This window comes from Armigeres subalbatus, chromosome 3 (assembly GCF_024139115.2).
Source record: "Armigeres subalbatus isolate Guangzhou_Male chromosome 3, GZ_Asu_2, whole genome shotgun sequence".
In the NCBI taxonomy this organism is placed as follows: domain Eukaryota; kingdom Metazoa; phylum Arthropoda; class Insecta; order Diptera; family Culicidae; genus Armigeres; species Armigeres subalbatus.
This window is the reverse complement of record NC_085141.1, coordinates 111,930,912-111,958,157: the sequence shown is the minus strand read 5'-3', so window position 1 is coordinate 111,958,157 and position 27,246 is coordinate 111,930,912. Positions and strand designations below refer to the sequence as shown.

The 27,246-nt window shown below is 42.7% G+C and overlaps 1 protein-coding gene and 1 long non-coding RNA gene across 3 annotated transcripts; one reads left to right on the top strand and one right to left on the bottom strand.

Moving 5' to 3' along the window:
- Positions 1-4,009: 4,009 nt before the first annotated feature.
- On the bottom strand, positions 4,010-7,339 carry LOC134228037 (putative gustatory receptor 28a). The gene is made up of 4 exons (XM_062709800.1): positions 6,920-7,339; positions 5,195-5,263; positions 5,044-5,130; positions 4,010-4,127 (listed from the first exon to the last, which is right to left on the bottom strand). The coding sequence occupies exons 1-4, from the start codon at positions 7,070-7,072 to the stop codon at positions 4,056-4,058; spliced, it is 381 nt and encodes a 126-aa protein (XP_062565784.1). The 5' UTR covers positions 7,073-7,339; the 3' UTR covers positions 4,010-4,055.
- A 9,664-nt stretch (positions 7,340-17,003) lies between these two features.
- Positions 17,004-23,088, top strand: LOC134223727 (uncharacterized). 2 transcript variants are annotated; one of them, XR_009982688.1, is made up of 4 exons: positions 17,004-17,168; positions 17,580-17,789; positions 17,849-18,051; positions 22,898-23,088. It is a non-coding gene; the product is annotated as an uncharacterized LOC134223727 (long non-coding RNA). The 2 variants fall into 2 exon arrangements; XR_009982689.1 differs by lacking the exon at positions 17,004-17,168 and adding an exon at positions 17,254-17,294.
- Positions 23,089-27,246: the final 4,158 nt, after the last annotated feature.

Sequence of the window (27,246 nt, the reverse complement as noted above, 5' to 3'; positions counted from 1 at the left end):
TTTCAACAGTTCATGCAGGTTCTCTCCCGATTCAAGACTGGATGTTATTTGACAAACCCGCGTGGTATTGACGGGTACCACCTCGGCGACAGGACCGGCCACAAGCCAACCCAAAACACTTTCATGAAGCAGAGGAAGATCACTAGACATTCGTATTTTACCTGCTTGGAGTAACTCAAAAAACACTTCCGCACCTATGAGCATGTCGATACGGCTTGGTTCGTTGAAAAATCGGTCAGCCAACACAAGATTTTTCGGTATCGGCCAACTTGAAACATCGATCCTTTTCGCCGGTAGAATGCCCGTTATCATAGGCACTGTCAAGTAATCCAAATTGAAACCAATGTCCGTTGCCATGGATCGCACTCCAGCCTGGACTTTGAACTTTGCTCCCGACTTCATTCCATTCACACCGATGACTGGAATATTTACGCTGCTCTATGGTAGACGGAGCACATCCGCTACCCGCTCCGAGAGAAAATTCGCCATAGCACCAAAATCTAGCAGGGCACGGCACTGTTAGCGTCGCAGTTAGCGGCCTTTCATTGGAACGTCCGCTCATATTGGCTGTAGCTTGTGAAGGGTTTGACGGTACCGGTTTCCTTTCCTCTGGGTGCATCAAACTGTGATGCCTTTTCGAACACGAAACACAGGCTTGATTTATTTTACAATTCGCCGTTCGATGTCCCTTCTTTAAACAAGAGAAGCATAATCCTACTTGCTTTGCTTTGTTATAGCGTTCGTCGACTTTCAATTTCTTGAATGTGTCACACCTTTCAACAGTATGACTTAGTTCACAAACTGGACAACTTTCGTCAGATTTCTGCACCACCACTGAATGCACCTTACTGGACATTACAGTGCTCTTCAGTTTCTCGTTTCCTGTTCTATTCTTCAATGTCCCCGACATCTGCTCACAGCGCTCAAGTACATAGCTCCGTTTCCGTAGAAAGACGACCGTATCTTTATAAGTAGGCATTTTACCGTGTTCAATTGTCGCCTCCTAGCACTTTCTGGTTTCAGAATCTATCTTCGTGGTTAGTAATGTAATAATAATTACCTCAGCCATTCCATCCATTTTGAGCTTGTGAAACTCCAACGAGCTGACCCGCTTCTCACAGTCATCAACCAATGTCCTCAACTCGTGCGACGACTCTTTGGTCATTTGCTTAAGATTCAAAAGCTTCATCACATGACCATGTAGCACCATCGGAAGATTTTCGAAACGTTCTGTCAAAATCTTCCAGGCTCCTGCGTAGTTACTATCATTGATAGTTTGTTGATCGATTGCACCTTGAGCCTTTCCCACTAGGGGCTCATTCACAAATTACATAACGCGAAAAAACACAGATTTGAGCCCCCACCCACCCCTCCGTGACTTGTTTGTAACATTTGCTTTATACCCACCCACCCCCATCTGTGACGCATAACGTTTTATTAAAGTTTCACTAAAATGCTGAATTGGTATTTTTAGTGAACTTTTCCTTTACTTCATTCATAGTACATAATAATACTTCAAATTTAAATTTAATTAGAAATTTTGTTTTTTATATTATTTTATTATCATAAATGTACGTAACAGAACTAAACAAACCCACCCACCCCCTAGACAAACCGTGACATTTTGTAACGCAATATTGGGTACCCACCCACCCCTTGATGCGTTATGTAATTTGTGAATGAACCCTAGCGCTTTATCCAAATAATGAAGTTTTGTAGCAGGGGAGTCAGCAATGCACTTGTCCACAATATCGCAAAACATTGATTTAAATTTAAACCAATTTTCGTAATGTCCGTCGAATGTTGGCAGTGGAGTGTTCTGTAACAGAAGTGATGGAATTCGTGGCACGACATTTGTACCATTGCTACTTGGACCTTCGTTTGGTGGGGGCTTCATCGCTAGAAATTGTTGCTGCCTGTTTACCGCTAAGGTAAGGTTGTTCCTCTGCTGCTCTTCTTCGTGCTGTGCAATCATTTTGCACAACGCTATACGAACAAATTCGTATATTTCCTCGAAGTCGATGAACTGCTTTTCAAAATCATTTCTTTTCGCAGGATCCGCCATGTATATTCGATTTTGGAAATCGTTATATTCTGTATATGCTAAATCTACGGTTTTCAAGTACAAATTCAAAGCATGAATATTGAACTTACCGTAGTCGAAGTCAGCTCGTTGGATCGCTTGTCTTATTCGGTCCACTTTGCCCTTGGTTGAAAGGCAACACTGGACTAGAGCATCAATTGTCTCCGCCATTTTCGCATTCGCCTTTTGAACTTCCTGTTGTTCTTTTTGCTCCTTGATCGTCAACGTCGGTGTGTGAACCACCTTCGCCGTATTCTTCAAAGCAGCGGCCGGCGATACAGCAAACAATGACTTTTTTGAACCTGCAGACCGTAACAGCATTCCACTATTCTTTACCAAATTTCACTTGCTCATTTACATAACCTTGTATGGACCGACACTTTTTTCCAATATGGCTGCCTGATTTCGACCACCTCAACACTTTACCGACGCCATTTTTTTATTTGCAAAAGTTTTTCATCAACGTCGCCATTTTCTTTTTTTCAAATTCACTTCTGATATTCTTTTTCGGTCCTCAGACCTAGTATCCGGGGCTATATTCTCCGGAATCACTTTCTTCGTAACACAGTGCGTCACGATCACATCACTTTGCCGCTGTGGGCAATCTTTTCCGGTGTTCTCAACCACCGAAAATCGCTTATTTTCCCGTTTCGCGCACGAACCAAGATCAAAAACGCACTTAATCGACACTAATTCAAAATCCGGATCAATATGGACCAAATGGTCATTCGGATAGTTCAGCGCGAAAAAGAGCTTGTGGACTGTATACGATTATTTAAAAAACGCGTGTGTCTTGCGCGATAAATTTATTTAAACTCAAAAACTTCCTTTATTTCCGGTGATACATTGGTTTTGATTTCAAGATAGTCGTTCAGGGGTGGGATTGAAAAGTTTACACTGATACAAAATGTTTGCACAAATTTTCGATTAACAGCATCGTTAATAGAACCGGAAACAACTCTTAATTTATCTAATGATTTTTTTAATTTCCTTTACAGATTTATAAAGTTTGTATACTTCCGCAGAAATTGGCAAAACATTATTAGGTTTATACTTTTTTCCGGAAGTATACGGAAGAAGGTCCAACAAAAGTAGATGGGTTTAATTTAATACGAAAAGAACAATACGATGAAGATGTGATTACAGGAGGATCAATAGAATCTTCAACTGGGGCAAGAAATAAAATAACGAAAGAAAATAAAAATAATAAAATTATACTCAATAAAATCCGAGAAACAAAAAGTCAACGATCCTCGTGTAAAAACGTTCCAACGCACTAAGGTAAGCATCAGAAGTAATTCCAATCTCTCCAAGGCAGCAACATTCTTTCAAAATCCACGAATCTGAAATAAAGAAAAAAAACTGACAGAGCAAAAAAAAAAAACTTCCAACCCGGTCAAGGCCTACTTACCGAAGATGATCTGTAGCAGATGAAGCCAGGAAGGCAGTAACGGAACGTACACACGGTCAAGCAGTTTGACATTGACTCCACCTCTTCTTTATTCAAACATCCATCAAGTTTTACCAACAGCGACACGAACAATCAATTTATTCGACCAACAATATCATACAAGCACCAACCATCAAAAAAATATATGGGGGTTCGTGCAACTTCACTACAAATGCTCAAACATGTTCGGCGAACCTTGACTCCATCCCCGACAACTCAAACCAAAATCAAACCGTTTTTATTTTTTCCAACCGAGCCGCCAACTGTCAAATGGTTGTTCGAACAACTTCACACACGTTCAAACAAAGCAGCAACTGAAGCGTTTTCTTGGGGGCGGAGTCAATGTTCGTCAAACTGCTTGACTGGTGTGTACGTTGCATAAGCGATCGCATCTGCGTATAAGATTGAAGGGTGAATTCTTTAACTATTAACTTTAACTCTTCCCCTAAGTTCTTATTATTTCAAATATTGAATGACCTTTTATTATAAATGCCTTGGTTTTACGAATATAATGCAACATATTTAATGAATATCGCCAGATAGTATGTCAAACTGTATCAATATTACCAAATTGGTTGTTATGGCTCCGAGCGTCTGAAAGAAAAATATATATTATATTTTTACTATGTGAATGGTTCAAGTTCATTTGAAACCGACAGGTATTACCGACAGGCTATTGTGTTCTGGACAATTCTTTAAAACGAACATACTAGCATTAAGTTTGGTTTATCTACTCTTCTGAATCGTAATTTTAATATCTCTACGGGTAACTTCGGTAACTTTGATCGTGCGTCTGTTATCCATGTTAGGAGCGGGTGATAATCGTCCGAGTGCCAGTGCGGGACTCTACGAAAAATTGTGCACCATGAATTACCGGGAATTTAGGGGGTTGGTGTCAGGTCCTGCAAGCCAGCATTAAAAAAAATAAGCAACGAATAATCAGCGAGAGAATATAGACCACACACTCTAACTTTCACCCACGCAGTGACTGAGTAAAATTGTATTGCCATCTCTTTTCTTCTCACGGAAATCTACTCTATTTCCGTCAAAAGCAGGTTTTGGTTTTGAGTTGTCCTGCTTTTGACGGAAATTGAGTAAAATTTCCATGGGATAGAAAGAGAGAGCGATACAATTTTACTCAGTCACTGAGTAGGTGTTAGTTAGCGTGCTGTGACAAAAAGGGATTAGCGATTGGAAACTCGGTTGCATACTCGCCGATGTGTTCAAGGACCGTGGATTTGGCATCGTAGCGCTGCAGGAGGTTTGATGGAGCGTTGGAGGGGATCAATGGTGCGAACGTTTAGTGGTAATCATACCATCTAGCAGAACTGCGATATCAGCTTTCATATAGTGATGGGTGTATGCAAATGCATGTGATCGGGTGTTGGCCGATGAAGTCGGTTCTTGGCACCACTCCGGGGTGCGCAAGACCCCAAAATAAGCAATTGATTTTTTTACCTGTGCCGGGAAAATCTGTACGGTTTCAATGTTACATAATATTTATAATCACCGAGAAGATTAATGATCCATCGAAGTTGAATAACTTGCAGTTGACAACTGGCGTTCTTTGATAGACTTGATTTGAAAAGAGCATCAACTGTAAAGATAAGCAGCTATAGAGTTTCTCAATAATTTAAAATGAAGGTATTTGTGGAGGCAACCTTATCACAAAGAATTTCATCGTGCAGCAAGTCTATGGCTTTGTGTATCGAGATTCCAATTTGCTTGGCCTGTGAAGAAAGAATATTAAAGTTATGATTATTCAATCAGTATTTTATTTTGGAGGGGCCTCAATCTAGTCACCAGAACCAAGCCCTCATCTTAAACCGTGGATCCTCTGAAGAAGCAATATTTCTTCATAGATATCAGTGATATTCGTTAGTGAAGGGACGGAATCATCAATTTTCAACTTCATCGCAAACCTTATGTTGACGCCGATGGAATTTGATGCTATGCGGGTTGATCGCATCGTAGGCAAAGTATTTGTGAGGCTACGAACGCAGGAGGTGCAATACGAAGGCCTCCTTTCAAGAGGCTCGGAAGCCTTCTTTCAAGAGGCTCGGAAGCCTTCTTTCAAGAGGCTCGGAAGCCTCCTTTCAAGAGGCTCGGAAGCCTCCTTTCAAGAGGCTTGGAAGCCATCTTTCAAGAGGCTTGGAAGCCTCTTTTCAAGAGGCTTGGAAGCCTGCTTTCAAGAGGCTTGGAAGCCTGCTTTCAAGAGGCTTGGAAGCCTGCTTTCAAGAGGCTTGGAAGCCTGCTTTCAAGAGGCTTGGAAGCCTGCTTTCAAGAGGCTTGGAAGCCTGCTTTCAAGAGGCTTGGAATCCTTCTTTTAAGAGGCTTGGAATCCTTCTTCTAAGAAGCTTGCAAGATGTTGAGAAGCCTACTTTAAAAAGGCTCGGAAGCCTCTTTTCAAGAGGTTAGAAGCATCCTTACAAAATGCCCAGAAGCCTCCTCCCAAGTCTCTAATACTCGAAAAGTCCGCCTGTGTTAGTAGAGGCCGATCTGCCGGAATTGCGCCCGAAAATTCGCCAGCTGAACAAAATTGTCCTCAAAAGTTTGAGTTTTACGCATAACCTTCCCGGCACAAAGCCGCTCAAGGCTTTGCTGCGCGGATTCCACGACATGAATGAAGAGGAGCTCGTCGACAAACTTGAAGGAAGCGGTCTGAAGCCAGTGGCCGTGCATAAAATCGCTCGTAACGACAAGGCAAGGTATACACACTTCCCTGGGCATAAAAGTATCATCGTGTTAGCCTCATGATATACACACTTAATATTTTTTATTGGGATCTCTGCAAATTGTTAAACTTTTACCGAAATTCGCACAGCCGAGGCCCAGCAAACATGATTTTTGCTGAGATATCTGTCAAAGTTGCTGAAGATCAGCAAATAATTTGCCGAAACCCAGCTATCAAACCTCATTTTGGACGGGATATCAGTTTTTTTTTATTTTGCTGGGCACACGGCTGTGCAGATTTTGCCGAGCTGCAGAAATAAAAACTTAGTGTGTACGAATGAAAAAATGGTAACTTGGCTTAGAAACCTCGCGTTAATAACTGTGAAAGTGTTGAATGAACACTAAGCAGCGAGACGGCAATGTCCCAGTGGAGGATGTAATGCCAAAAAGAAGAAGAAGAAGAAGAAGAATCTTAAACGCTGGGCATATATCCGTTCCGAAAGGTTTAAAACTGGAAGGGTACGATGGGCAGGGCATGTTGCATGAATGCCGGACAGCAACCCTGCAAAGAGGCTGTTTGCTTCCTATCCGGTAGGTACATAAAGATGTGAAGCGCAGCGAGTATGAGGCTGCCTTTCGGAAGGACAGGGTGAATTCTTTTTTAAAAAAATATACAAAACCATCAACTATTTTTACCGCTGAATGATACCTACCTCTTCAGTGATCATTCCGGCTAAGGTGATGTTGAACACCAAATAAGCAATGTAATAGGAACTCCAGCAAAAGTTAATGATTGCGATTCTGTCGCTCTCCGATTCTGGTTTCACCAACGCTCGATACAGCGTGAAAGCGCTAAAAATGTTCATGATAACTAATCCGAAGTAGGACTGCAACAGCTGAACTGCGTAGTTTTCACTGTAGTGGGTCACTTGTGTCACCAGTTCACTGTGCAGCTGTGCTATATCTCCGATACGGTCCGCTATGATGATTCGATTTTTCCCCAAATCACGTTGCCGGAATTGGTTATTGTGCTCAACGTCGGTTGGCAGCAACTCACTACGAATTCAAACTTCTATTTACTACATTAAAGTACTAGATTTGAAAGCGACCACTGAACTCACCACAAATACTTATTCAAAGCTTTGAATCTGAACTGAAAACTATAATTGTAATAAACATACTGTCCTGTTGATATTGTTATAACATAATTTGTCCAACAAATAGACATGATCTTAATTGTGAAATCTAAAGATCCGGTGCTTATTTTGATCAATAGATAACAGGTAACGGATGTAATAGCTGTAATAAGGAACCCGCTTATAATTATTACCGTGTTACCCCAATCATTTTGTACTTTCAAGTCTAAGCAATATCCTGTAGCCTTTAGCTGGAAGAAGAAAAAACATTATTATTGAATATGCTTATAGTTAGAAGTGATATATCGCATACCTTTACATCAAAATCATAAAAATATTTCATTAGATTATATGTCCTTTCCCTAAAAACAGCATTCAATACAGTAACCAGAAGCAAAGTAGAGGCACCGATTGTGAAAACCCATCGCATTCCGTAGCGGATGATGAACGAGCTTGAATTGTTCATAGCCAGATTGGTCTTCAGATTGAAATAAAGGATCACCACCTGACCAATGATGGTGAACATTAATCCCCAAGGAACTTTTTTCGCCTTCGGAATACTGGAGTTCTTGGTGTACGTCATCACCGACAAACCTAGCCTATCGGTAAACCACTGACCGGAAAAAATAACGTCGAAGAATGTATCATGACTGCGCCATTTTGCTAGAAATTGTTCAAAGAAGTACGCCATTTTTGCACTGAACAACGAATGTTGGTGGATACAATCCTGTGAGGACAATTGACTTTTTTGGACGTAACAAGTATATTTGTAGAATAATGTGGAAATGATATGATGATGATATCTGAACAAATTGATGATCCATATGTTTCATTCTAATGATGAATAATAAAAGCAATGGGATAATTGTGGACACATAACATATTACTTACGTTTAAGTAAGCATAACTTCTAGGGATCAACCACCACCATGTTCGATTGGCAGGACTGTCCATGTTCCCTGGTAGAGCAAATTCAACAAAATTTGTATTTAATACCAGAATTACTAAATTATCAAAATTTGTTCAAAATTATCTAATGTATATATATGTAATATGCTCCAATATCCAAAACCTTTACGTAGTCTGAACACCAACCCAACAAGGTACCGCGCCAAATGCCTGGAACGATTCGTCACTTGCTGCACGGTGCACATCCACTGACAAATGACCAAACAAACGAGAGTGAAGCGCCGTCTGCCACCTTCACGATGGATATGATGGGAAAATGGAAATTTAATAGGCCTCTGTTCGGATTGGCTTTCGCTTCTATTCTTCCGAGACGAAGGCGAAGAAAGGTTGCACGTCATTGTGTATCTTTTCTGAACCTGGTGTTGGGGAGGGTAGCAGCGGTTGGCGCACATGGCCAGGATAGGATGTCGCCAAGAAACTTAGTAAGGCGGGGAAGAGTAAGTTCAAGGTAAACATCGGTGGGACAACAGTGGTCAAATAAATCACAGCCAATGATATACGGCGCTGCTTGGACTTTCTACCGTGGCTCGTGTGGTATTTGCTTAAAGTTTCTTTCATAAATTTCATGGATAACCTGAAAGCTGGTAATAATTTCTATTTCAAATATATGATTAGATTTTCTTCGGGTGGAACATTATTAGCATTGAATGGTTTTCTAATTTGTGCTGTGTTAAAATATTTTCGATTTCAATCATGCTATAACTAAACTAAACTCATTTACTATGGGGGCCTCAAAAGACCTGATTGGGATGCATTTAATTGGCTTCCTGCTTCTTATTTGTAAATTGAAAAGGTCAATTATTAGTATCTTCCGTTGACTCGAGGTTGTCTATCTGTCAGGCCTGATCAGCAGAAATATGAGCGGACATTTCGTTACATACTTTTATTCAATGGTATTCAATCTGTTTTCTGTTTGTGATTGATGTTAAGTTTAAAATACGTTTACTAATCCTTATGACACCAGTGAGACTTTGTAGTATGCACTTAACTGCCCCTATTCGCATAAGCATCCCATGTCAGTTTTCTTCAACTTGAGAAATATGCCGTTGAATTTTTCAAACTCGTTTTACATAGAGAAATACAAAAAAAAATCTAATAAATCGAAAAAACGGCGATCTTTATGAAAATTTGGCATAACATTCTTTATCTGTATACATTGCTATGGAACTATTAAAAGGACCATAATTATATTTATTTTTTGTGCAGAGGTGTAATCTGGAATGTGACTGTTATGCGAATAAATAGCAAGATGGGACAACACAAGTGGGCTTTGATTTTTCTTAAAGAAGAGTTCATTTTAAGCTTATTTCTGAAAGAAAATCAAAATCGTCCAAAATCGACATGGGACTCTTATGCGAATCGCGGCAGTGAAGAAGATGTTCAATTTCTCATCCTTCTGCTTCTTCAGTTTGTTCATAAGAACTGTTTGTGTTTCCTCTAACATAGTAAACCATATCATCTACTTCTTAAATTTCAAATTTGGCAATAAAGTCGTTTTGATGAAGTTAGTGATCAAGCTTTTATTACCTTTTGGTACTCACGCTCTTAATGCTGCCATTAATAAGTGCGAAATACTGTCTACAAATATTATGTTTTAACTGATCTTTAAAAGCACTTCTTGTTGAGGATCAAAACCTACTTGTTTTCACTCACGCGGTGTTTACCGATGCTTGCTAATACTTATAGGAACCATGACTAATAAAACAATCACCGTCAATCTCTGTCACATTATGCATCAATTATGCAGATAGCATCATTTTTGAGCGAGTAGGTATAAAACCACAACCAACCAGCAGATACAGGTTTTGCAAAGTTTAGCGTGCATGAAGCTTTCTCCAAGTAGGAAGTCAGCTTCTTCATAGTAAACCTATTGCTAAAAGCATTCAGCTTCATAGCATTTGCTTGGGATGTTGGTTAATTCCTAGATCATCCTTCTCCACACCTTCCTTCACTAAGCCGGTTAGCAAACATAATTTTTGCCAGAGCTTTCGGCTCGGTTTGGTTTGACTCCGCAAGGAATTTCAACCATTTACGCTCATCACAAGCATCCGCAGATACCGCGCCGGTGGCCACTGATAATGATAGCTAGTTATATATTGGTGGCGACGGCCACCACCACACGAGTATCGCCATCTCCTCGCGCTCATCTAAATGCCACAGAGTCTACGGCGGTGGCGGCGGTCTATGGCATAGTCGAGTCCCGTGTGTATGTGCTGTTGCTGAGTAGCGTGCCATCCATAGCCGTCGTCGTAACATAACCAATAACTACCGCTGCTGGCTATTCAGGCACTGGCCTGCAGCATACGTACGCTTATTAGGAAGGAAGTATTTTATATTACTGCCAGCCAAAGGTAAAGCAACTGGCCGAAGGTGGCGGAGGCTGCCCCCGAAGGAAAGTGAATGTTTACGTTTTAGATGGCTGGAGTGGTTCAAGACGGCTAGACGGTTAGCAAATTGGCGTTGACTCCGAGATGTTCAACCGATGGACGGCTGGGTGGTAAATGGGACGCGGGCCCCGCACTGATTGCCTGCCAATAGCTATGTAATGCTGCCAGCGTATTGACGCGTCCAACTAGCATAAAAGTCATCGAACTTGGTTGGATGCTGTGCAGCGCTAATATATTGCTTCCATGTCGGGGGCACAGTGGGTCAGTTCATTTATGTTTATGTTTATTAAATTCATGTCTTAACAGAAAATCAGGAACACTACAGTTAAGAAAGAGTTTTACAACTTTCAGAATATTGATTCGTATTGAGTAACCCATATGTTTAATTTTTACATGTAGAACTTGCAAGAAAAAAATTGGTGTAGCAGCCATCGTCACTGTAGCCTTTTTCTCTGCCGGGTTTCGGTGCCATGATGTTTGGTTGCTCCCGATTGCAATGGAGACCGAGGCCCTGCCCCTTCGATTGCCGGTATCATTGGCGTCCGCTGGCTACGCCTTTTGTTCGTTCGATGCCAGTGCTCCCGAGCAAAACCAGGGTCAAGGCATTTTCTTCAAAGTGCAAATCATAATCGTTTGGCGTTGATAGCAGGATGTAGCAGCGTATGTGCTCGTCGGAGGGATTTTGATTTCTTTCTTGTCGTGATTGGAAAGGACCATCGAAAACAAAGCGGTTTCTTTTCAGAATCATAATTTTACGCAAGAGGTGAGACGAAGTTAGCGAGATGGACCAACTAGGCCCGAGCTCTATATGACAGTCAAAGAAAAAAAAAAGAGGTGAGACGAATTTTCTTCAAAGTTGTTGTGTTATAATTACTTGGTGACTGCAGAAAGTTGCCGCCCGCCGGTACCAGAATCATGGGCGCAGCAAGGATTTTGAGTAGGGGGGGGCGGGGGTAGGGGTCAACTTTTTCAGGTCTTTTGAATCGTAGTTTTATAAAAGTTTTATAAAAAAACACATGAATATTAGTGCTTGGCACTATTTCCTTCAAAGTTTCAAACATTTTGAAACCAAATCCACAACCAACAGTTAAGACTGGATCACAATAGCGCGTTGAACGTTGCGTCGCGCTGTCAGCGTTTGGTACTAAAACGCAACGCCAATGAAAGTGACGCATTCACGCTCACAATGCAACGTTCGCGTTGTGTGTTTATTTAAGAACAATAATGATTAAAACAATAATGGATTTTTAAAATGCATGATATATTGCTTGTCAGATATTTTTAAATAAAGTGAGAATTAACGAACTTAGTATTCAGAAAGAATATAAAATCGGCTTTAACAATTATTATAAAAATCCTGCATTCTTCCATAAGTTTTAGAAAACTAGAACCATACATCTGAATTTCTAAACAAATCCTCTCTGAAATAATATTTAATAGAAAATAGGCAGAAAAACAATATGCAAGCTTTCCCCAGGAATTCCTTCGACAATTGCTCCAGACATTCTATATCCGGATTTCTATTAAGGATTCTTTAGGAATGCCTCCAGCAACTTCTTCGGCAATGTCTTCTGGAATTCCACCATAAATTTGAATTGATCCGAAAATTCCACCATTATTTACTCCAAGAAATCCTCCACGAACTCCTTCGTAAGTTCTGCAAGGAATTCTTCAGATAATTCTTTCGTGGTGTTTCTCATAAAAATTTCTGAAAAAATGCACCGTGGAATTCCTAAGAATATTCCGGGGAAATTCCGCAGAATTGCCAGTAAACATTCCTGAGAATTTCGCGAAAAATCTTCGAATTTCTTGTGTAAATTCCATAAAATTTCCGTGAAAGTTTCGAATAATTTCTTGTGAAAATTTCAAAAAATCACTGGCAGTTCCTCCGGGAGGTACTCCAGAAATTCTCCTGAAATTCCTCCAGGAATTCTTACGGGAGCTCCTCCGGCAATTCCTTTGGGAATTCCTCCGGGAGATCCACTGGCAGTCTCTACGAGAATTCCTCCGGAAATTACTCTGGGAGTTCTTCCGGGTGTTCCTCTGTGGAGGAATTTCTGGAGGAATTCCTGGAGAAATTTTTAGAAGAATTCTCGGAGGAACTTCTGGAGGAATATCTTGAAGAACTACAGAAGGAAATGGAGCAAATCTCGTAAGAATTCCAGGATGAAATCCCAAATGAAGTTCCGTAAGAATTTCAGGAGGAACTTCTGGAAGAACTCTTATAGGAGATTTCGGAAGTTTCTCTAGAAATTCAACTCCGGGTGTTTCACCGGCTACGGCTGAAAATTCCTCCAGGAGTTCCACCAGTAGTTCCTCTGGGAATTCATTCAGGCTTGGTTTTAGGAATTAATTTAGGTTTTCTTAGGGGGCAGCAGGGACTTTGTCCAAGGGCTTGACGATCCCTCCCCAGGCCATCTGCGAGTTGTGGCGCCTGCCTAGGATGTGGTGGGGTTTGACAGTGGGCCCTGTTAAACCTCTATAAAAAGCTGCATGTATCCGCAAGTAGGCTCCGCCAAAGCGACCGTGTGCCGCTCAAAGCGCACAAGCCCAAGTCCTGGTGTTAGGTGGGACGCTAAACAGCCCTGACACGACGGCCCTCCGGCGAGACAGGAGGTTTGCGCAGGCCCAATAAGCCGCCTGGAAAACCAATAATTACGAACAATATAAGAGATAATGCGACTCGATATAATCGGCAAAGACCTAGGCGACGAATAAAGGATCACGATTGGAAGCTTGGAACATGGAACTGCAAGTCGCTAGGTTTCGCAGGTTGCGACAGGATGATCTACGATGAATTACATTCCCGCAACTTCGACGTCGTGGCGCTGCAGGAGATTTGCTGGACAGGACAGAAAGTGTGGAAAAGCGGGCATCGGGCGGCTACCTTCTACCAAAGCTGTGGCACCACCAACGAGCTGGGAACCGGCTTCATAGTGCTGGGAAAGATGCGCCAACGCGTGATTGGGTGGCAGCCAATCAACGCAAGGATGTGCAAGCTGAGGATTAAAGGCCGTTTCTTCAACTATAGCATCATCAACGTGCACTGCCCACACGAAGGGAGACCCGACGACGAGAAAGAAGCGTTCTACGCACAGCTGGAGCAGACATACGATGGATGCCCACTGCGGGACGTCAAAATCGTCATCGGTGACATGAACGCGCAGGTAGGGAGGAAATGTATAGACCGGTCATCGGACCGGATAGTCTGCACACCGTATGGAATGACAACGGCCAACGATGCATAAACTTCGCAGCCTCCCGCGGAATGGTAGTCCGAAGCACCTTCTTTCCCCGCAAAAATATCCACAAGGCCACATGGAGATCACCTAACCAAGAAACGGAAAACCAAATCGACCACGTTCTAATCGACGGTAAATTCTTCTCCGACATCACGAACGTCCGCACTTACCGCAGTGCGAATATTGAATCCGACCACTACCTCGTTGCAGTTTGCCTGCGCTCAAAACTCTCGACGGTGTACAACACGCGTCGAAGTCGGACGCCGCGGCTTAATATTCGGCGGCTACAAGGCGGTAGGCTAGCCCAAGAATACGCGCAGCAGCTGGAAGTGGCACTCCCAACGGAAGAGCAGCTAGGCGCAGCGTCTCTTGAAGATGGCTGGAGAGATATTCGATCCGCCATTGGTAGCACCGCAACCGCTGCACTTGGCACGGTGCCCCCGGATCGGAGAAACGACTGGTATGACGGCGAATGTGAGCAGTTAGTAGAAGAGAAGAATGCAGCATGGGCGAGATTGCTGCAACACCGCACGAGGGCGAATGAGGCACGATATAAACAGGCGCGGAACAGACAAAACTCGATTTTCCGGAGGAAAAAGCGTTAGCAGGAAGATCGAGGCCGTGAAGAGACGGAGCAACTGTACCGCACTAATAACACACGAAAGTTCTATGAGAAGTTGAACCGTTCACGTAAGGGCCACGTGCCACAGCCTGATATGTGCAAGGACATAAACGGGAACCTTCTTACGAACGAGCGTGAGGTGATCCAAAGGTGGCAGCAGCACTACGAAGAGCACCTGAATGGCGATGTGGCAGACGAAGATGGCGGTATGGTGATGGACCTAGGGGAACGCGCGCAGGACATAATTCTACCGGCCCCGGATCTCCAGGAAATCCAGGAGGAGATTGGCCGGCTGAAGAACAACAAAGCCCCTGGGGTTGACCAACTACCAGGAGAGCTATTTAAACACGGTGGTGAGGCACTGGCTAGAGCGCTGCACTGGGTCATTACCAAGATTTGGGAGGAGGGAGTTTTGCCGCCATCTACAAAAAGGGCGATAAGCTGGATTGTAGCAACTACCGCGCAATCACATTGCTGAACGCCGCCTACATGGTACTCTCCCAAATTTTATGCCGTCAACTAGCACCAATTGAAAGGGAGCTCGTGGGGCAGTACCAGGCGGGCTTATAGGCGAACACTCCACCACGGACCAGGTGTTCGCCATTCGCCAAGTACTGCAGAAATGCCGCGAATACAACGTGCCCACACATCATCTATTCATCGACTTCAAAGCCGCATATGATACAATCGATCGGGACCAGCTATGGCAGCTAATGCACGAAAACGGATTTCCGGATAAACTGACACGGTTGATCAAAGCGACGATGGATCGGGTGATGTGCGTAGTTCGAGTTTCAGGGGCATTCTCGAGCCCCTTCGAAACCCGCAGAGGGTTACGGCAAGGTGATGGTCTTTCGTGTCTGCTATTCAACATTGCTTTGGAAGGGGTTGAGACTCTCTTAGACTTACGGGGTTGCTCTCAAGCCTCAAGGCGAATCAACAACTCCCGGTTAATAGCTCAGTAACATGAGACCCCTGAACTGTGTCGCAGGGCCGGCATGCTACTGGGTAATTCGGAGGGGCTACGCGGAACAACGGGTGTAGAAACTGCGGAGTTATTTAAATATTGCACTTGTGTAATGGAATTGTGTTGTTGGGTATGACTATGGACGTTTATTGAGAAAATCTAATTAGTAGGATAACAATTTATTGGGACTATTGTGGGTTTGATTTGTTCGGGGTGATTATCCGTTGTTCGGTACGTACCGGGGGTTTTTCTGGACGACGATGGCGAGCGCTCGCAGCAGACGGTGAGTTGGTTGTCGACGACGGCTTGGTAGGAAGATGGCGGGTTGGTAGCTTGATCGACTCGGGACGATGGCGGGGTCGCGGGATGCCTCGATTGGCCGAGATGGCGGCTTGCCACTCTCTGGACGCTATCGATGAAGCTTCGGCGTGCCCTTCGTTGACTCAATCGACGGACCACGGACGAGACCGTATTGGCCGCGCCGAGAAGGGTACTCTCCGGCGGAACTGTGCCGGAAATCCTTTGTGATTAGACCAAGATCCAACGCGGACGTTGACTCAGTCGATCGTGCTGCGTGAGGTCGCTAATCTAGCGAATTATACAAACGAACAAAAGGTCCTGAACGAACTATTAGGGGCCACAAGATGTCGTTCACTGCTATTTAAAAATCACTGAGGCACTATAGAGGCACTCTCACTCACGGCTTACTTGCACGGACGCCAGTTTGCTAATGAGCAATTATCTTTACCCCAGAGGTATGCAGACCTTTTTCTTTTCCATGGAGTTTTCCCGCCCAATCGTCCATACTTCCATTATCCTTATCCACTCCTTCCATGTCGACCAACATGTCCTTCTCCCCCTTTTACCACAGTAGACCAACATGACCCATTCAATCCTTCTTTAATTGGTTTTACAATTCTCACATTAACATTTTTCACATTACAAATTAATAACAATGTTTACACAACTAACTTTTACATTTGATTTTCGACTAATCCTACTTATTTTACACAATTTATATTAAACAAACACAACAGTTTCTAAACAAGACACAAATTGAAATTAAATCTAAGAGATATGTAACTGAACGGTTACACTATCCTCCCGCCACGGTAAATAATTGAAGTACTTCAATTATTTATATTTTTTTTTACCTACATAGAACACTAGTTAATAAAATAAACCACAAAGACAAATGCCATTTATTTCTATATATATATATTTTTTTTTTACGAATCGCGAAGCAGTATAAAAACGATTAAAGTTTACTTGGACATGACACAACATTTTAAAATCAGCTGGCAACTAAAGGTCAAATTCCCCTACAGAATTTGCCATAATTACTCTTGTGTGTTTTCATCTTGTTAGTATGCATGTAGATAAGCACGAACACATTATGGTAAAACGATCATTCTAGTACCTTTTTATCAACTTCATCTAGTCCTGCCATTCGATGGTAGGTAATGAAATTAAAAAGGCCGTTCTAGTCTATTGTTCACACGTAGTGCATACTATCACTGAAGGTGATTAGTACGTTGAATTCGTTGCCTTATTAATTAGCTGTACATAAAACAAATTGACAAACGAACGAGAAACAAATTAAAAACTGTGATGAATCTAAAAGAGTATATACAGATAGGTACTAATTACGAGAATTATTTCCTGCATTTTTCGACCAGGCGGCCGTCCTGATCATGGCGGAACAATGCAGAGAACGAGTTCGTAATGAGCAATATAGTTTTCTGCAGAAATACTATTGTATGTGGTACGTGCTCAGTTCTATGGCTTGCGATCGCTTTGCTGCTAAAAACGTTATGCTACCTAAGATAAATTTTATTATTTCTATTTAAAACTATTTGGAAGCTACAATTGACTATATCAATACCTAATTATTATCTCTCCTCTAGGAAAGCGCGCGCTAGCATTGTTCTTTTGTATGGCGCCTACAAAAGAACCTCTTCGTATCCTCATTCACTATCTCTACTCCTATATGTATGACATCATTCACAATGGCTTACTTATTTATTTTCTTTCTTTGCCTCTCGATTAGCAAACAAATAAAATTCCACCGTTGCTACGAAACCTCTGGTCATCCCTGCCATGGGCTCCTCGGGTCACATCCTTGAGGAAACGTGTAATCTCTCGCTGGTTGCACAAACGAGAGCGTGGTGGAGACAAAGCGTTGAGTTCAGCGAACACGGCCAAGTGATGACAACAAATTATCTTCATCGAGATGAGGGAATTGCATCGTACTGTTTTCGTAAACACAACTTAATCCCGTCATCGAACTGCTTTTATTAATCCTAATATACTTTTTAGGACTCAACCTCCTCACCAGGACGAAGGTCTGCAGCCGAGAATATTCCAAGGACTTTTCCGGTACTGTCCGCAAGCTCGTACGAACTCGTACCACGCTTCGCGACAATTACACAGGGCGTGTAGACCGGTCCATATTTCGCATTGTAGTGCTCTGAAGCTGACGAAGGTTTGAAGTTCCGTTTGTAGACCTTCTGTCCTATTCGGTAAGTCGGACAAAACTTTTTATGCCTCAAATTATACGATTTCCTGCTATTCTCGTGACTCTTCTTCAAATTTTCTTCGACAACTGTGAACAATTTTTCATTGATCTTCTTGCGCATATCATCTCTTTCCTCAACTGAAATCTCCCTATCTTCTCTTTCCATTCTATGCTCAACGCCCATAGTGGTCTTCTCGTGACCATACAGAATCCGATAGGGAGAGAGACCAGTTGAGGCGTGAATGCTAGTGTTAACCATTTCCTCAATTTCTGCTATTTTAGTGTCCCATAGCCGTTGGTCCTTCTCCATATAAGTGCGGAGGCAGGCATTAATGGTTCTATTTGTCCTTTCGACCGGGTTTGCCTGGCTATGGTGACGTGAATTTAACCATTGTTGAATTTTCGCCTGGACAACATTGCTTGGAATTCCTTTCCTACGAATGTAGTCGCATTATCTGAGATGATAACTTCAGGGTGCCCAATCTTCTGAACCAACAGTCCTCAATAATTCGGCATACCTCTTTGCTCTCTATTTTCCTTACTGGGACTAGCTGAATCCATTTGGAGAATAAATCCATCAAGACAAGCAAGTGACTTTTTCCTCTTTGACTACGAGGAAGATTTTGGATGAAGTCGAGTGCCAGAATTTGAAAGGGTTTGCTGGTCACCCGTTGGTTCCCCATTAGCGGTGCAGTTGGCAGGGTTGAGGGTTTGCATTGTTTGCATACGCTACATAACCGCACATATTTTCGTACAAACGAAGACATTTTGGGCCAATAATAGCGAATTTTCAATCTATGAATAGTTTTTTCAAATCCTGGATGCAGTGATTGGTCATGTTCCTGCCTTAATACTTCTTCCCGGACATCTTCTGGCAAGCACAGTTTCCACTCGAAACGATAATCCATTGCATCTGTGGTCGAAGGTACAAACTTATAAAGTTTATCGTGCTCAATTTTAAAATCAGGGAAGTCGTCTGGAGATTTTAAAACCTTTTTATACACTGAGGAGTACCAGTCACTCTTACTCAGGTCTATAGCTTCCACTGCACGGGAGAGTGCGTCCGGAACCACGTTTTCGGAGCCTTTCCGGTGTTTCACTCTCATGTCATATTGTTGGAGCAGCATGCTCCAACGACTTAGTTTGGACGATGGTTTCCATTTGGAATTCATTATGAATGAAAGAGCGGACGAGTCAGTAATTAGGGTGAACTGCGCACCCTCGACATATGGCCTAAACTTTTCGATGGCCTCTAATGCGGCTACCCCTTCTTTCTCCGCTGCTTTCCAAGATTTTTGCGCCATCGTCAGCTTACGCGAAAAGTACGCAATCACGTGTTCCTTCCCGTCGACATCCTGTGTTAGAACTCCGGCTATGGCGGTATCACTCGAATCGGTTTGGATGGTAAACGGCCTTCCGAAATCAGGGCAAGCCAGGATTGGTGCTGTTATGAGCCTTTCTTTCAGTACATTGAAAGCGGTTTCAGCATCCTCATTCCACTGTACGACCTTTGGCTTCCCTTTTAGCAAATTTGTTAAAGGAGCCGTCATTTCGCTAAATTCCGAAATAAAACGTCGGTAATAATTTACCATTCCCAGAAAACGCCTCAACGACCTCACGGACGTTGGCCTTTCGAAGTTGACTATGGCCTCAATTTTATCCGGATTAGGTCGGATTCCTTTCTGGGAAAGTACGAATCCTAAATACGGGAGTTCCTGCACGCAAAACTTCGATTTATCGATATTAATTGAGAGATTTGCAGCTCTCAACCGTTTAGCCACTTCTTTCAGACTCCGGAGATGTTCCTCAAAAGTGTTGCTTACTATGACGATATCGTCAAGGTAAACAAACACATGTAGCTCTCCAGTTCTCCGTGCCCCAGCACCTGGTTCGTCAACCGCGACAATATGGCCAGGCTATTGACCAGTCCAAATGGTAGTCTGGTGAACTGGAACAACCTCTTCCAAACACCCGGAACGCTGTGTACTTTCTAGATTCGGAGTCCAACGGGATTTGCCAGAAAGCCTTCGAAAGGTCAATCGTAGACAAGTACTTGGAAGCTCTAATCTACCCAGAATGCGGTCCTGGTGTGGGAGGGTAGGCATCTCGACGGGTTCTTTCATTTAATTTGCGCGCATCTAGACACATGCGCACTTTAATACGGCCTTCTGCTTCTGATTCGCCCTTTTTAGTCACAGGAACAATTAACAGAGCCCAATCACTGTTGGACCGCTCTACGACGCCAGAGTCGATCCACTTATCTAACTCCTCATTTACGCTCTTTTGAATTTCCGGGGACCATGGGTACGGATTTAATCTGATTGGAGCAGTATTTGTGAACTGTTCATCAAATTCAATTTTGTGGGATATCAAGGGCGTAATACTTAATTTATCACCCTCGACGAACACCTTAAACTCCTTTTTAACCTCTCGTAGCATCGCTTCCTGTTCCAAGGTCACGATCGATTCATCGTCCTGTCCAACTTCCAACTCCTCTACCTCACATTTTTCAAAATTTACCGTGGGTTCAATATTAAAAAGCTTCCAAAAATTCATTCCTAATATTAGACGACGATTCAAAGTAGGTGCTACGACGGCTGTGACGATCCTAGTTTGTCCATTGAACTCCATGGGCAGATTCACATATCCCTTCACATCTAGTGGTAAACCTCCTGCTGTAGTCAGTTTCACTCCAGTAGGCTGCAATTTCAGCTTCAAATCGCGCAATAGTTTTCCGCTTCCGATTCCCAATACCGTCATCTGCGCTCCGCAGTCTAGCAAACCAATCAATTGAATACCCATGACATCTACTTTTTGCAAACGGTCGATTATCTCCTCTATTTGTACTGTGAGTTCCCCAACTTCCTGAACAGAAGAAACGAATTTAGTTAGAGGCTTTGTAGTACGACATCGACGACCTCTCACATCGATCGTTTTCGTTTTTGCACAAAATGGGCAATCTGGCCTTCTGAAACCTTGGAAACCACACGTTGTACAAAAAACTTCTTTTGCCTTCAAACACGCACTGGAATGGTGATAATTTCCTCTGCAATTAAAACATACCGTTCGTTCCGGAATTCGATATTCTTCAATCCGCTTCTGTAGAATTTCCTTACTGGTACCTTCTCCTGCATTCAAGTTGGACTGCGAAGATTTCGGCTTCGGTATATTTGTCTTGGCCTGTTCTGGTGCGGGTTTCCAAGGACCTTTGTTATCATTCCTGGAACCCTGATACACACCAGAATTTCGATTTCTCCAATCCGGTCTGCTCCTGGAAGAATTATCTCTCCAATCATTCCTTTGTGGTCTCTGTGTCTGCAGATGAGGCCCACTGTTGATTTCATGAACTTGTGATGATCTGGACCCCTGCTCTACTTCCGGTTTCCGATACAAGAACCAATTAGCAGAGTCCAACTTTCGCCCCCATACTTTCAACATCCTCAACGTTCGGACTCCTTTAACCAACAATGAGTTCTTATAGTCCGACCGGAGATTTCGGAAAATTATATCAAATCTCCGATGTTCTGTTGGCGGGACCGCCATTTGCTCGAAAATCTCCTTGATTGCGTTGTAATAGTCCTGGAATTTCTCCCCTCTCTTCTGTCTTTTGCCGCAGCTTGCTGTTCGTAGTGGTAATCCATGTCTGGCGGTTGGAATTCCAGTTTTAACTCGGCCACCAGTTCAGCCCAATTACGGAACTCTCGATTTCTCTTTCCTCAATATACCAAGCCCTCGCATCTCCAGAAAACAAATGGATTGCTTCGTTGAACAGACTTTGCTTGCTTATGTTCTCCGCTTCAGCCATGAACTCTACTTCAGACACAAACTTATTCAAACCTCTCCCGTCATCTTTTCCATCATATTTTAGCTTCCAGTCACATACTGGCCTTGGTCTTCGTTTTAGCCTCCTTCCTATCTCTCGATCTTCTACCCTATCGGTGTCAGTTCCTGCTCGCTCACTATCACTTCTGTTATCTACTCCACTATTTCTATTTGCTATAGACGATTCCGAGTTCATTCTACTCCGTCTCCTAATCGTGACCTTCGCGTCTCTCTGTTCACCTTTAATTTTCGGTTGTATTTCATGTTTTTCCATCAATCTTTGTGAACTACTATTCTTAATTTGTTTCGATTCTTTCGAACCATTTTTTCTTTTCTCTACATGTCTGTGTTTTTCATTCTGAGTTCCTATTTTCAATGCCTTCAATTTAGACGTAACTAAAGTATCGACCCGTAGCATGATCCGTTCAACCAGTTCATCTACGTCGACAGCCTTATCCTCCTGTCTTTTAGGCGTACTGGATCTCCTAGTACGCGTATTTCTCACGGTAAAGTTGAATTCTTCTTCATCTACGCTATTTTCCTCCTTTTCACTTTCTTCTGTATTTCCTTCTGCACTACTCTCCGAATCATCATTTCCAGTTCGCGGGTTCGAACTACTATCTACTTCCTCGTCACTCTTATTGTCACTAGGCCTTTGGGAAACCCTGCGGTTTGCTACGTTGAGCAATCCTCCTGAATATTCCCCTATTACCTCTGGATCTCTACTTTTCCGTGAGAAATAATCATTCAACAATCCTCAAGGATCTTTTTCAACCCGTCCGTGTTGAATACTTTTCTTAACCGAAACAACCGAAAGTACAGGTGAACCAGACGCGTTTCCAATTGTGGAAAATCTGTTTTCTTCACTTTTTTATTTTCCAGTGAATCCCTAATCATCGCAATCTTCTCTTCTACCTGTCGTGACTCCGTGTCCCGAGCCTCTTCTACTATCTTTCTCGATATAAAACTATTCGACTCTCGTTCTTCCTTCATCGCATTTCGTAATTTTCTCCGTTTTATATCTCTAGATTCACCACTAGAAAACTCCACTCTGCGTAGGGCAAGTTCGTATTCTAGTTCATCATCCAGAAGATGATTCACGTTCATCGACCGATACAAGTCTATCAATTCAGAATTCATCGCAATAAAATTCAGGAAATTATGTAAAAGTTCAATAAAATATAATGGAGTTCAATAAAAATAATGGAGTTCAATAAAATTCAATATTATGCGTAAAAATAAAAGGTAAATTAAGATATTCAAATAAAAATTCAAAGCTTAAGACTAAAAATGATAATGTTTAGAAATTTATAAGAAAATACAATAAACCGTGCTATCTTTTGTGTTGTTTCGTATTGTGTACTTTGTTTATTCAGGACCTTTGAGAAATGTTCAAGTGTATTGTTCACGTGTATGTCCTTTTTAGATTAGTCTCCAGCACCAATTTCAAAAAATGTCCCAGTCACCGAAACCAATCAAGTTTTTACTGCTTTTGTGCCAACTTTTCTTTGTTTTGCACTCTTTCGCCACCGAGTATGGCCACTGTCTTCACGATTCAATTCACCAATTCGCGATCTATGATTAGCGGTTTTCAACTGTCGGACTGCAAAATCAATTAATTGATTGCGCACTCTCCTGTCGCCCAGTTAAAAAAATCTCAAGATTTTTTTCCAAATACTAATCGTTCCTCCGATTACCGATCACGACTTTAACGTTGGTCGCCAATTGAGACTCTCTTAGACTTACGGGGTTGCTCTCAAGCCTCAAGGCGAATCAACAACTCCCGGTTAATAGCTCAGTAACATGAGACCCCTGAACTGTGTCGCAGGGCCGGCATGCTACTGGGTAATTCGGAGGGGCTACGCGGAACAACGGGTGTAGAAACTGCGGAGTTATTTAAATATTGCACTTGTGTAATGGAATTGTGTTGTTGGGTATGACTATGGACGTTTATTGAGAAAATCTAATTAGTAGGATAACAATTTATTGGGACTATTGTGGGTTTGATTTGTTCGGGGTGATTATCCGTTGTTCGGTACGTACCGGGGGTTTTTCTGGACGACGATGGCGAGCGCTCGCAGCAGACGGTGAGTTGGTTGTCGACGACGGCTTGGTAGGAAGATGGCGGGTTGGTAGCTTGATCGACTCGGGACGATGGCGGGGTCGCGGGATGCCTCGATTGGCCGAGATGGCGGCTTGCCACTCTCTGGACGCTATCGATGAAGCTTCGGCGTGCCCTTCGTTGACTCAATCGACGGACCACGGACGAGACCGTATTGGCCGCGCCGAGAAGGGTACTCTCCGGCGGAACTGTGCCGGAAATCCTTTGTGATTAGACCAAGATCCAACGCGGACGTTGACTCAGTCGATCGTGCTGCGTGAGGTCGCAAATCTAGCGAATTATACAAACGAACAAAAGGTCCTGAACGAACTATTAGGGGCCACAAGATGTCGTTCACTGCTATTTAAAAATCACTGAGGCACTATAGAGGCACTCTCACTCACGGCTTACTTGCACGGACGCCAGTTTGCTAATGAGCAATTATCTTTACCCCAGAGGTATGCAGACCTTTTCTTTTCCATGGAGTTTTCCGCCCAATCGTCCATACTTCCATTATCCTTATCCACTCCTTCCATGTCGACCAACATGTCCTTCTCCCCTTTACCAAAGTAGACCAACATGACCAATTCAATCCTTCTTTAATTGGTTTTACAATTCTCACATTAACATTTTTCACATTACAAATTAATAACAATGTTTACACAACTAACTTTTACATTTGATTTTCGACTAATCCTACTTATTTTACACAATTTATATTAAACAAACACAACAGTTTCTAAACAAGACACAAATTGAAATTAAATCTAAGAGATATGTAACTGAACGGTTACAGGGTAATACGAAGAGCAGGGATTAACACGAGTGGCACAATTTTCAATAAGTCCGTCCAGCTATTTGGCTTCGCTGACGACATAGATATTATGGCACGTAACTTTGAGAAGATGGAGGAAGCCTACATCAGACTGAAGAGGGAAGCCAAGCGGATCGGACTAGTCATCAACACGTCGAAGACGAAGTACATGATAGGAAGAGGTTCAAGAGAAGACAATGTGAGCCACCCACCGCGAGTTGGCATCGGTGGTGATGAAATCGAGGTGGTAGAAGAATTTGGGGCTCACTGGTGACTGCCGAAAATGATACCAGCAGAGAAATTCGGAGGCGTATAGTGGCTGGAAATCGTGCATACTTTGGACTCCGCAAGACGCTTCGATCGAATAGAGTTCGCCGCCGTACCAAACTGACCATCTACAAAACGCTCATTAGACCGGTAGTCCTCTACGGACACGAGACCTGGACAATGCTCGTGGAGGACCAACGCGCACTCGGAGTTTTCGAAAGGAAAGTGCTGCGTACCATCTATGGTGGGGTGCAGATGGCGGACGGTACATGGAGGAGGCGAATGAACCACGAGTTGCATCAGCTGTTGGGAGAACCATCCATCGTTCACACCGCGAAAATCGGACGACTCAGGTGGCCCGGGCACGTAGCCAGAATTTCGGACAATAACCCGGTGAAAATGGTTCTCGACAACGATCCGACGGGCACAAGAAGGCGAGGTGCGCAGCGGGCAAGGTGGATCGATCAGGTGGAAGATGACTTGCGGACCCTCCGTAGACTGCGTGGCTGGCGACGTGTTGCCATGGACCGAGCCGAATGGAGAAGACTCTTACATACCGCACAGGCCACTTCGGCCTTAGTCTGAAATAATAATAATAATTAGGTTTTCTTTAGGAATTTACCTACAAATTGAAGGAACTGCTGATGGAACTCCTTGAAGAATTCCCGGAGGCACATTCAGTGACAGTCGAATGAATGAATTGGTGGAGTAGTCGTCTGATTAATCAGGGGTTTTTATTAACATTATCGTCCTTATCCAGCGGCCGTTGGTAATCGGCGGTGGTGGCGCGTGCTTATTTCGAGCAATAGAAATTTTCCAAAATTCTTCCACAAATTCCTCCATAAATTCCACCAGGAAGTGCTCTGAAAACTGCTCCAGAAATTGCTCGAAAATTTCCTCCAGGAATTCCTCCGAAAGTTTATCCAATAATTCGTTTGGAAGTTCCTCCAGATGTTCCTCTGAATGCTCCTCCAAAAGATATTTTAAGGAGTCCCTCTGGAAGTTCCTCCAGGAGTTCTTCCGAAAGATCCTTCAGGGGTTTCTTCGAAGGTTCCTCCAGGAGTTCCTTCGGAAGTTCCTCCAGGAATTCCTCCGGAAGTTCCTCCGGGAATTCCTCCGGAAGTTCCTCCAAAAACTCCTCCAAGAACACTTCATAAAATGCTTCGCAAATTCTAGAGAAATTACCACGCGAACTCTTCAGATATTTCTTCTGAATTCATTCCGAAATGCCCATGGAATTCCACTAAACCCACCTCCCAGGAATTCTTCGGGAAAATTATACAGCAATTCTAAAATCTTCTTATGCAAATTAAATTGCCTAATCTAGATCTAAAATCTTACGCGCCTTCCTCTGGAAATTCAAAATTCCTCGAGTTTTCTCCCAGAAAGTTTTTCACAAAAAAAATCTGGAAATTAATTCTCCTTCAGATTTCTTCAAGTTTTCTGTGCGAACTTTACCGGATTTTTATGGGAAATTCCCTTAAAAACTCCTCCGAAATATCATGAGGAAAATACTACGAAAATTCTCCCGCTTTTTGTTCAGAGACTTCTTTAGAAATTCTCGAAGAATTCTCTCAAAAATACCTACAAGAATATCCGTAAAAAATCTTCAAGAACTCTTCCAGAAATATCTCTATATGTTCTACTGGATTTTCTCTGGTAAATTCGTCAAGCAACTACTCCGGGAAATTCCCCTTTTATGAATAATTCACGGTGATATTTTTGTGGAAATATCCGAAAAAGTTCATAAAAGGTTTTCAAGTATTTCTTGAAGAAATTCGCAAAGGAGTTCTTGGTTTGAAACACCGAAGAAATCTTCTTCTTCTTCTTTACAATAAAAATGAAATGGTCTGTGTGCGTATCCGCATTACTCTAAATCGGCTAAATTTTCTTCATTCCTTTAACAAATATGTTCGTTATCGTTTCCGACGGGTTTATACACTAGGAAGAATGACGGCTTTGGCAGGTTTTGTTCTATTATTGGCAGGGTTTTTTATGTCTGACTATGCTCAAATTTGGCCTAAACATTCTTTGCATATCAAAGAACATTGTGGCCAAATTTCATAAAATTTGGTCGACAAAAACCCCCCTGCCAATAATAGAACAAAACCTGCCAAAGCCGTCTTTCCCCCTATTTCCTCATGCAAAAATTATGAGTAAGGTTGACCAAATCGTGAGCATGAGCATGAGCATGA

Coding starts and splice junctions, on each gene's coding strand:
- LOC134228037 (XM_062709800.1), bottom strand. CDS start 7,072: ATGAACATTTTTAGCGCTTTCACGCTGTATCGAGCGTTGGTGAAACCA. Junction 5,131..5,194: donor ATGAAATTCTTTGTGATAAG/GTTGCCTCCACA, acceptor TTATCTTTACAG/TTGATGCTCTTTTCAAATCA. Junction 4,128..5,043: donor ATGGATCATTAATCTTCTCG/GTGATTATAAAT, acceptor TTTTTCTTTCAG/ACGCTCGGAGCCATAACAAC.